Here is an 11,328-nt window from a genome sequence, read left to right on the forward strand (position 1 = left end):
TCGCTGCGCACCTGCTCACATGGAGAACAGACACTTTCTGTCATCTGGCCACCTGTGACACTTCCCCAGAGATCTTTAAAGATGCTGAGGCCAAAGGACAGGCGATGGGTGTTTCCAGAGGCTCATGGAACGGACAGGACACTCAAGGATGAGCCCTGAGCTCTGGTTTGGAACGGCACAGCAGATCTCGAAAGGAGGGCTTGGAGCTCGCCCCAAGCAGCAGGGGTGACACCCACGTCGCATTCTCTACCCCCACTGGGGCCTGTTACTGTTGTTTAGAACTCTGAGGCCTCTGCTGAGTCAGGGAGTCATGATATGCTGGGTTTCTGCTCAGGAGTCGGTGACTCGCTGCGCCCTCTTCACCTGGTGGCCCTTGCTGTGTGCACCATACCACCTCCATCACTGGAGACAGAGGGCACCCCCGCAGCCACCTCCAGCTTGCTCCTGCTCTGATTCTCCACTCCTCCCGACTTGCTATATAACCATCCTTTAGCCATGAAGTGGTGGCTCTGTGTCAGCTGGTACCCACCACTCCAAAATGGTGCCACTGATCCAAGATAGCGTCCACCACTCGAACATTACACCCACCACTCCGAGGTGGTAACACTGATCCAAGATGGCACCCATCACTCCAAGATGGTGCCACCAATCCAAGATGGCACCCACCACTCCAAGATGGTACCACAGATCCAAGATGGCACCCACTACTCCAAGATGGTGCCACCGATCCAAGATGGCACCAACCACTCCAAGATGGTACCCACCACTCCAAGATGGCAGCCACCGATCCAAGATGGCAGCAACCACTCCAAGATGGCAGCCACCGATCCAAGATGGTACCCACCACTCCAAGATGGCACCCACCACTCCAAGATGGCACCCACCACTCCAAGATGGCACCCACCACTCCAAGATGGTGCCACCGATCCAAGATGGCACCCACCACTCCAAGATGGTGCCACCGATCCAAGATGGCACCCACCACTCCAAGATGGCACCCACTACTCCAAGGTGGTGCCACTGATACAAGATGGCGCCACTAATGCAAGATGGCACCTACTACTCTAAAATGGTACCACCAACCCAGGATGACATTCACCAACCCAAGATGGTGCCACTGATCCAAGATGGCGCTGACCACGCCATGATGGAGCCCAGCAGAGGCGGCCGGCGCAGGGCTTTACCTTTCAGGCGCCCAGAGGTTGTCTTCCAGCACAGGGTGCCCTCCAGGTGGAGCTGCCTCTGCAGCATGTCCTCCTTGCGGAAGGTCAGCCCATTTTTGAGCTTGCTGGAGGACTTGAGGTCCATCTTCCCAGCGATCTCCCTGAGGCGCTGGCCCTTCTCGCACTCACTGACCCTGGCGTCCACTTGTGAGATGATGTCTTTGATGAGGTTCAGGGCCTGGGTCAGGTCTCTGTGGTCCTCGGAGCCAGCTACCACACATGGCAGAGTTAGCGCTTTCCTTGGTCTGCATCCACACATGTGATGGAGGCAGGCAGGCTATGGGGTCGAGGAGGTGTCTCCCGAGGCCATGGCTCAGAGCGGCCTCGAGAGTCACCTTCCAGCTCAAGTCTCCTGAGAGATAAACGCTTCTCCTAAGTAAAGGTACAGCCCAGTGCCTGGCTGACACCAAGACAGAGCGTTTGTTGAATGTAGAAGCTGAGGCGCAAGTCAAGCAATTAAAACGGCCCTGCACAGCCCTGGGTCACCAGCCTCCCCCTGCCCTCCAGCTCTCCAAAAAAGACTCCCACCACCGTCCCCCCACCATCACCAAGGGCTGGCTCCTCCCACTCCAAGGGCGGCGGAACTCCTGCATCCTCCCACTGCCCAAATCCCCTGGAGAAAACAAGGGAGGTGTGGTCAGTACTGCCCTGGCCTTTGAGAACCCTGGGCTGGGCTACATGTTCATCTTCTCTGCCCTCCATGGCACCAGGCATGTGACACGGAGGTCCTTAGCCAGAACACAGCTTGCACCCTTCCACTGACTCTTCAATACTAGTTCAACTGCTCTAGTTGAGACTTTGCAGGAACTGAAGGGGGGGTGCAGGCAAGGGAGACCAAACACCCTGTGTTTCTCAAGTTGGAAATCCCAGCCCCCAGGAGGGTAGATTCTACAAGGTGGGAGCTCAGTTAATGATCGCTGAGCCTGGCTGAATCCAGGACAGATTGCAGAGCAGACTGTCTAATCCACTGTTAGGACGGGGGCGGGGAGACTGAGACCCTCCTCCCCACCCAGCGTGGACAGGCAAGGCAGGAGGGCTGGCATACCTTCTGTATTCTGGATAATTCGCTCTACCAGCACAGGGTACTTGGTGATGCGTTGGGTGACCAGGAGGATACACTCCTGCACGCCGAGCCGCCTCACGATGGAGAAGTTGCCAATTCTCTGTGAAATGGAGAAGACAAAGCCATGCCGTATGGGCATCTGTTTCCTGCCGAATCGTTAACGGTGGGACACGGGGGGCTGGGGACCCTTTCCTTTATCAGTTCATGGGGACCTTTTCTTTGTTGCTTCAGCAGACACTTGAAAGCAGGGACCGGGCTTCCCTGGTGGTCCGGTGGTTGAGAGTCCACCTTGCAATGCAGGGGACACCGATCTGAACCCTGGTCCGGGAAGATTTGACATGCCAAGGAGCAACTGAGCCCACATGCTGTGACTACTAAAGCCCATCTGCCCTAGAGCCTGTGCTTCTCAAAAAGAAGCTACTGCAGTGAGAAGCCCATGCACTGCAATGAAGAGTAGCTCCCGCTTGCCACCAGAGAAAGCCCGCATGCAGCAATGAAGACCCAGCACAGCCAAAAATAACTAACTAAATAAAAAATTAAAAAGAGAAAGCAAGGAGTGCCTGCTATATACAGAAAGGCCAAGAAGCCAGAGGTTGACTCACTTGCTGTAAAATGCAGGGCTCTGCAAAAGCCATGAGGAAGAAACTAGCTGGTGTGGATTTTGGGAATCACCGGAGAGCTGTCCACACACACACGTGCACACGTGCAGACCCTAACACTGCTGATGGTTGTTGAGGCCTTCTGATGCAGCTGGGCCTGTGGTCCCTGCAGTAGCTCCCTGGTGGCTGCTGGTGCATGCTTCTGGCTAAGAGCCCAAAGAGGCGATCATCTGAAGCCATCCTTTCTTTTTTTTGGCTGAATTGTGCAGCTTGCGGAATCTTAGTTCCTCAATCAGGGATTGAATCCAGGTCCACAGCAGTGAAGTGGCAAGTGCTAACCACCGGACGGCAGGGAAAGCCCTGAAGCACCTCTTGGTGGGGGCTGGGGCAGCTTCCTGTGCTTCCTTCTGCTTGTCTGTCCCCACTGCTCTGCTTTGTGTTTTACGAAGGCCAGGAACCATTGTATTTTTGACTGTGCCATGGTGGCATGTGGGATCTTAATTCCCCTGACTAGGATCAAACCTGTGCCCCCTGCATCGGAAGCGTGGAGTCTTAACCACTGGACTGCCAGGGAGGTCCCAGGAGCCAGTTTGTAAGAGCATGGGAGGGGATGGGACAGAGACCTGAGACTTGGCTCTGTTTCCTTCTGTCTCGTGGGAAACCCCCACCTGCGAGGGGCTTCTGGTTCAGGACATCAGGCGGCCTGGCCCCGTGCTCATCACCAGATGAATTCAGACCACTAGACGACCCTCTCCCTGTCCCATCGGTCTGCTGCCGGGACAATGGAGTGAAATTTAATGACTCTCTGCCCTTCACTCTAGCCCGTTATTTACTGGGTGTCACTTGGGGCACAGGCTGCAGGCATGGAGCTGTTTTGGGGCTTCTGCTGCAGGGCACACGCTGACAGCACCCCACGGCCTTGGCCCAGGAGCACCTCCCAGGACGCGGCAGGCAGGGGTCTTGGCTCCTGGGCCCTGAGCACCCACATGCTGTCAGGCAGAGGACAGGTGTGGGTCATTCCATGGGCTGATGGGGACGAGCGGGGAGCAGACGGCCGGAGGACAGAAAGGGGCAAAGGCTTGCAGGCCTTGTATCTGCTAGAACATCTGAGGCAGGGGAGGTGGCTCCGGAGGGGACGCTCGTGTCCCCTCGACAGTCTGAAGGACGGTGGTCACCCACTGAGTGGCATCTCAGGGGCCACCCTGCTGTGGTGGAAACAAAAACCACGCCTGCTGTGCTTTACACCCGGGGATTTTCCAGACCTTTCATGGCCCTGTTCTAAATGACTCTGTGGTTAAAAATGAGGTAGAACCTGGAAAATCACCGTTTTGTAACAAGTCCTTTATAAAGCTCTCCAAATGCCTACAGTTTTGTGGGGAAAACAAAAATAAACAAAACAAAACCGCTCCCCATGAACAAACCAAAAAACCCACCTACTGCAAAGAGAATACGTTTTTAATATAAAGAAATAATTTTTTTTTTACCTTGATCAAGTTTTGAAATTTCTTGTTTTGCTGCAGCAGCAACTTGTAGTGACTGACAGCGTCGTTGTGACCGCTACAAAAGACGCTGTATTTTTCTTTCATCCTCTCTCCGTTTTCACCTGAAAACTGAGGAGAGGCGTGGACCTGTTACTAGGAGAAACATGGAAACTGCTGGGGAACGTCTTCACCTCGTTCGCCTGAGTCTGCTAAACCACAGATTGACCTGACTTGGGGTTTCACTCTCGTCTGGCTCGCTGGCCCCAAACAAAATGCTTCGGCACATGGTGTCTCATTAACAGGGCACCGAAAGGGCAAAGGAGAAAACTTCCGCATGTCACAGGTGCTTGTAAAACACCCCGAAATCCGACCAGGAAGAATACATTTAAGCGAGAGAATGTCAGAAAAAAATCAGAGGTGAAAAGGGTCTTCTTTTCATGAAAGGGTCGTCTTCTCCTTAGTTAGGTGACTCGCATGCTCCGGGTGCTTCAAGGGCAGATGAGGGGTCCTGGGTCCCCTCTGTCAATCTCGGCTCGGCCCAGAAGTCCATTCAAAAGTCAGTTTGGGGTCCATGGCCCTGCCATCCATGGCAGTGGTCCAAACACCACGCAGGTGTCAAGACCAAAAAAAAGTAAAAACTGGCTAACCAACTGGCCAAACAAAAGCACAGCCTGTACACTGGACGGTGTCTCGACAAGCGTGTTTGCTGTTCAGGCCTCTGTTTCTGAGCTCCCCTGCCTCAGATGGGCAGCTGTGAGAGGCCAGGACCACTGTCCTCGGGGGCTGGGCTCTCAGAACACAGAAGGACAAAGTGGGGTGGGGGTGGGTCTGGCCATACCCACCTGCTGAAGCAGGAGGTCCCCGATCTTCCGGATGATGTAGTTGTGGGCACTGCCCTCCTCCAGCGACTCCAGGCGGCGCTCCTTCAGCCGACACAGGAAGTGGCTGTGCACCTCCAGCAGGTCGTCCGCGCCTGGGAACAGGCGGCTGACGGCCTTGGGGCTGAATTGCAGCTCCTCCCGCAGGGCCCGGGAGTAGACCTTGAGCATGATCTTGAGCGTCCGCACATGGTGGGCCTCCGTCTGCATCAGCTCTGAGGGGGCGGGGATGTGGGAATTAGCGGCACAGGTCGACACCCCGGCTGGGCCCTCCCTCGTCTCACTATGGGCCAGTCTGGCCTCTCAGCTTTCCTCGAAGCCCTCATCATAGTCGTCTGACCTCCCAGGGGCCAGGCCTCCCGTCCTCCCTGGCCCAGCACTGCCCAGGGCCCAGCTTAAGGAGGTGGACACACACCAGGAAAGGGAGGACTGGATGTATGCCGAGACCTCAACTTCACAGGAGGGTTTTCTGTCTAATGTCAACTGAAGACGTTTTCAGGCTGCTTGAAACAAGACTGTTCTGATGGACATCCCTCCCTGGGATGTGAAACTCACACGCTGGTGCTGTGTCAGAGACTCGCCCCAGACTGTAACTGATAGGAAAAGTGAAGCTCAAGGGAGGATTTTTAATTCATGTTAAAAGCAAATAAAGATTAGATTTTGTGATGAAGTTTTTCTGTTGTTTAACTTAAGGTCTTGAAGCTGTCAGAGATGAAACAGAAGTCAAGAGGATACATGTATGCGCACGGCTGATTCCTGATGCTGTCCACCTGAAACTATCACCATGTTGTTCACTGGCTATTGCTGTTGTTTAGTCACTACGCTGTGTCTCTCTTGTGACCCCATGGACTGTAGCCTGCCAGGCTCTGCTCCTCTGTCCATGGGATTTCCCAGGCAAGAATACTGGAGTGGGTAGTCAGCCATATCCTTCTCCAGGGGATTGTTCCAACCCAGGGATCACACCCACGTCTCCTGCTTGGCAGGCAGATTCTTAACCACTGAGCCATCAGAAAAGCCCGTTAATCAGTTATACTCCAATTTAAAATAAAAAGTTTAAGGGAAAGCTTAATAGCATCGGCCCGTTCCAGGGCTGCCAGCCATGGGGCTGGAAGGACTCTGTGCTTGTCCAGCTGTGGAGACAGCGAGGCGAAGCGCTGTCCAGATGGAAGCGGTGGACTGCTGCCCCCACCGGCCCTGTCTGCAGGACCCCTGGCTGGCCCGGACTCTCCTCCTTGCCCACACCCCCACTTGCTCTGGCCCTGGCAGGGAGCTGAGTGTGTAAAACGCGGAAGGAGTTGAGTGTCCACTGGTGAGTGGTCACCACTGAGCTGCAGGGAGGGGGGCCTAGAGGGACCTGCCGGGAGCACCAGCCCAGGTTTGGGCAGTGTCTGGGAGCTATGGTTTCCATGGTGACCATGATATCCGGTCTCAGGAGAGTGGCTGCTCACAGCTAGCTCTCTGATGGTTACTGGGAAGAGGTGCCCACCTGGGAGCCGGTGTTATGGTCACATTCAGATGGACAGACCCGCCTTCAGAGCCCCCATTGCGGCTCTGTCCGGGCCTGTTTGCGGTCATCTGACTGGGGACGGCTGGGATGGGCCTGGGTGGTCTTCTCCCTCGGGGTCACCAGCAAGGTGGGGATGACTAAGGACTGGGCATTGGGCCATTCCCCTCCCCGGGGACTGATTCTCAGAAAGTCTTGCCCGGCCGCCCCATCCCTGGCCCGGAAGGCCCAGTTGCCCTGGGATGAGGGGAGCAAGTGTAGGGTGCCACGTGGTCTCAGGAAGGATCGACAGTAGAGCCCCGGCTCCCCAGTGGAATCAATTAAAAAAAAAAAACGAGAAAAGAAGAAAGAGAAGGCGCGCAGGCCTCCTTACCATAAAGCACATCCTGCCTTTTCACCACCTCCCTCTTCTGTTTCTTCACATACTCGGGGTCCACAGAGAGGCTCCAGGACTCAGCCTCGAACTCGTGGGTGTCCGCTTCGACCTCACCTCTCAGCGAGGCAGTGTAGGGGTCTGAGGGAAGGACAGGAGGCTGCTGCTCGGCGGCTGGGGCCTGGATGGCTCGGGGGCTACCCCCCGCCCTCGTCCCCTGGATGCCTGCACATGGGTCTCGATGCCTCCCAGAGACTGGAGCCCACGTGACACCCGGGGAAGGATCGCAGTGATGGTACCTTCTATAAAGATGGGCTCAGTGCTGGAAGATGTAAGAAAAAGCGAGTCATCGGCCACCTGCTTGAGCTTCGGAAACAGTGTATCAGTTTCATCCATCTCTCCTGTGAGTGGTCTAAACAGACATAAAAACAACTTTAAAGAACTTGAATTAAGCGCACACACACACACACACGCACACACACTCATACACACACACACAGTCTATAAGAGCAAACCAGGTTATTACTTGATTTGATTAAGAGCAAACCAGGTTGTTACTTGATTTGATTAGACACTATTTGAGAACTTTCTGGATGTCAATATAAGGCTTAACTCTGTCATAAACCTTTTTTTTTTCCTTTCTTTTTCTGGCTGTGCTGCGTGGTTTGTGGGATCTTAGTTCCCTGACCAGGACTGAACCTGCACCCCCTGCCATGGAAGTGCCCAGTCTTAACCACTGGACCACCAGGGAAGTCCTTGTCACAGATCATTTTTGAAAATTAGGAGACTACCTGTGAATGTGACATGACGAGCTCTTCCATCAAACTAACTTTTTTTTGGTGGAGGGTAGGGAGTATGGTTGATCTACAATATTACGTAAGTTATGGGTGTATAACATAGTGAATCAGAATTTTTTTGACTCAACTTTTACATTCAGTTTATAGTTATTATAAAATATTGGCTATATCTCCTGTGCTATACAATACATCCCTGTAGCTCATCTATTCTGTACGTAGTAGTTTGTGCCTCTTAAGTCCTTGCCCCTATCTTGCCTCTCCCCACTGGCAACATTAGTTTGCTCTCTGTATCTGCCACCAAAACTAATTTAATGTTCAAGTACATTCTATGAAAAAGTGAGTTAAAGCGTTAGTCACTCAGCCGTGTCTAACTCTTTGAAACCCCCTGGACTGTAGCCGCCAGGCTCTTCTGTCCATGGGATTCTCCAGGCAAGAATGCTGAAGTGGGTTGCCATTCCCTTCTCCAGGGGATCTTCCCGATCCAGGAATCAAACTCCAGTCTCCTGCATTAGAGGCAGATTCTCTACCATCTGAGCATCAGGGAAGCCACCCAAGTACACTCTACAGGTGTATTCATTAAATGCTTCCTTTCCTAGCCACTGGTGCCCTCTGGAATCCCCAGAATTCTTTCCAGCCAGAGCAGGGTGAACACAGCTTCATTCCCAGTCCAGACTAAAGGGAGAATCCTTTCTAGGGGAAAAGAAGATCAGCTTCTTGTCCCACCGACTCATGCAGAGACATTTTTTTTTAACATGAGGTTTTCTACTTGAACGCTGCTGAATGCAGCACTTCGAGAACCACCTGGAAGCCCTAGGAAAACCAGCCTAAAGCATAAATAATACGATACAGACTCCGCAGCGACCCCAGCAGGCTTCCTGCCTGGTCTGCAGGACGGAAAGGAGCCCTGTCCAAGGGTTCTTCAAGAGCGGGAGGCAAACTGGCTCCAAGTGGCTGGGGACCCCAGAACACACCTTTTTTTTCCCTTCCCTTTTGAACTTTTTATTTTATATTGGGGTATAGCTGATTAACAATGTCATGATGGTTTCAGGTGAACACTGAAGGGACTCAGTCATACATATACATGTATCCATTCTCCCCCAGACCCCTCTCCTATCCAGGTTGCCACATGACACTGAGCAGAGCTCCCTGTGCTATAGCGTAGGTCTTTGTTGGTTATCCATTTAAAATATAACAGTGCGGAACACACTGTTTTTGAAAAAGGAAGAGAAGTGAATCTCCCAGGCAGGTGTTAATGGGAATCTTGCCTTTTGGTGGTGTGGTCCTGCCGAGGGTCTCCTTCCGGAGAGGCTGTCCGAGGGGTCCCTGAGGAAGCCTCCCCACCTACCCGCTTCCTCCCTTCGCCAGCTCCTGGTGGCAAAGGGGGTAACCCACTCACCCGAGTCTTGTCCCGGTTCCCGCTGGGCTGGGTGCTGGCTGTGGACCCCCCTTCTGCGAGACCGTCATGCCGACATTCCTGGTCGGGCGTGGGCTGCCATCAGACAGGAGGGTGGCCCTCGGGTGCTCCTTCAGGGATGCTGCAACGGAGGCAAAGACAGAGTGGGTGCTGAGGAAGTGGGCGGGGTAGCGCAGGTGGCCCGTCGGGAGGCCCTGCTCCGACTGGGGCCGCAGCGCCGAAAGGATCTTGGAGGTCAGCAGCTCGTTGTCCAGGAAGATGCTCTCGCTCCACTTCCTGGGGACAGAGCCGTAGAAGCAGAGCTCAGGGCGGCTGCGGGGCGCGCCGTCCCTGTCGCCGCTCTTGGAATGCCCGTTCCCCATGGTCACGCTCTGGGCACTGAGACTCGGCTGCTCTGTGCTGTTTTTATACCCTGGAGCAGGGAGGGGGGGGGAATCCTTCTAGAAATGGCAAGCTGGTTCTCTTACTGTATTGGCTGAAGCCGTGGGTCTGGAGGGCAGGAAGTGGGTCCCCACTGTGACCGTTCAGTGTGGAAATTGCATAGGATTTTCTCCTTGGGTAAAACACCAACAAAACGGCAACTCCCCCACTCCAGACCCTTTCTGTCTTGGTGGGGAGAGGGGGCAGATAGTAAAGATCAGCTTATATCCGCCACAGAGAATCTTAGGATCACAGACTAAGGACCTCGTACCGACATCACACACGCGATTGTAATTAATCTGAGACCAGCTGTCAGGGTGATTCTGAGATGTGGAGACCACTGGGTCTCTGATGCTCGTAATTGCTAACAGAACCTGAGGCTCTGATCCTATAGTAGAAGGTGATCGGAAACCAACCGAACACACAACAGGGGCCCAGCAGGGCTGTCTGTGCTCATCAGCTCGTTAATTTCAGAGTTGGCATGTTACTGTTGATAGCAACTTATGCCCCCCAACCTGCCACAGATCATAAACTTGAATGTGTTCTACTCATATGTGAATTCATTCAATCCTCTCAGTAAGTGTGAAACTAGGCAATCTTATCTTCACCTTGATAAATAAGGACACTGATAATTAAGAAGCCCAATGCCACTTATATTTGATAAATGAAAGCCCATGATATACTCACAAGACGACCTGATTCAAATCTATAATTTTTTCACACTTGTTACTAGCAGTGCCTTGCATGTTACTTTAAGGTCACAATCTATGGGCGAGTACTGATCTATTATAACTATACTTGAAGTCATGATTATACTGGATTTTGGACACACACCCCCCAAACACAATACACACACACACACAATAAAAAACAAAAACAACAAAACCAGAAATGTAGCAACAGACTGGATGTCGAGCGGAAAGGATGTTGAACACAAGTAAGAGACCAAGAGAAATTTGAAATTAAAATAATTTCAAATTATTTTTTAAAAATGTGATGCTAGAATTAATGTTTTAAAAGTGCAAATGTAATTTTTGCCTTTTTAAATTTAAAAATATGTATTGAAGGACTTCTCTGGTAGTCCAGTGGTTAAGAATCCACCTGCCAATGCAGGGGACAAGGGTTCAATCTCTGGTCTGGAAAGATCCCACATGTGATGGGGGCAACTAACCCTGTGCAACACAACCACTGAGCCACCGCTCTAGGGCCTGCAAGCCACAAGTACTGAGCCCATGTGCTGTAACTACCAAAGCGTGCGTGCCTAGAGCCTGTGCTCCGGGACAAGAGAAGCCACCACAGTGAGAAGCTGGTGCACCGAAACTGGAGAGTAGCCTCCCTCGCTGCAACTAGATAAAAGCCTGAGCAGCAACCAAGACCCAGCACAGCCAAAAATAAAAATATGTACAGGGGAAAAAAAAGTGCTGAACATTTAGATGCACGGTGCCCACTGATTCCTCCCTCACTGATGGAAAACTGCAGCTCTTAGAAAGCCAGGCTGTCATTAATTAGGCTGATTTTTTGCTGCCTCTTTTTTGGCAAATCCACCATGTAAGTCAAGCCTACTTGGGATGGGCTG

At 52.7% G+C, this 11,328-nt stretch overlaps 1 protein-coding gene across 1 annotated transcript in view; it reads right to left on the bottom strand.

The window, feature by feature from the left end:
• ARHGEF18 (Rho/Rac guanine nucleotide exchange factor (GEF) 18) overlaps positions 1-11,328 on the bottom strand; it is a 65,992-nt gene that overhangs the window by 12,612 nt on the left and 42,052 nt on the right. Inside the window, exons 5-11 of the mRNA XM_010828489.1 lie at positions 9,315-9,453; positions 7,421-7,533; positions 7,122-7,262; positions 5,209-5,459; positions 4,370-4,495; positions 2,269-2,386; positions 1,185-1,433 (exon numbers count right to left, since the gene is read on the bottom strand). Of these exons, the coding sequence (XP_010826791.1) occupies positions 1,185-1,433; positions 2,269-2,386; positions 4,370-4,495; positions 5,209-5,459; positions 7,122-7,262; positions 7,421-7,533; positions 9,315-9,453 (1,137 nt within the window). The remainder of the gene's footprint in view (positions 1-1,184; positions 1,434-2,268; positions 2,387-4,369; positions 4,496-5,208; positions 5,460-7,121; positions 7,263-7,420; positions 7,534-9,314; positions 9,454-11,328) is intronic.

This window comes from Bison bison, unplaced genomic scaffold, assembly GCF_000754665.1.
Source record: "Bison bison bison isolate TAMUID 2011002044 unplaced genomic scaffold, Bison_UMD1.0 scf7180017864492, whole genome shotgun sequence".
Lineage (NCBI taxonomy): Eukaryota > Metazoa > Chordata > Mammalia > Artiodactyla > Bovidae > Bison > Bison bison.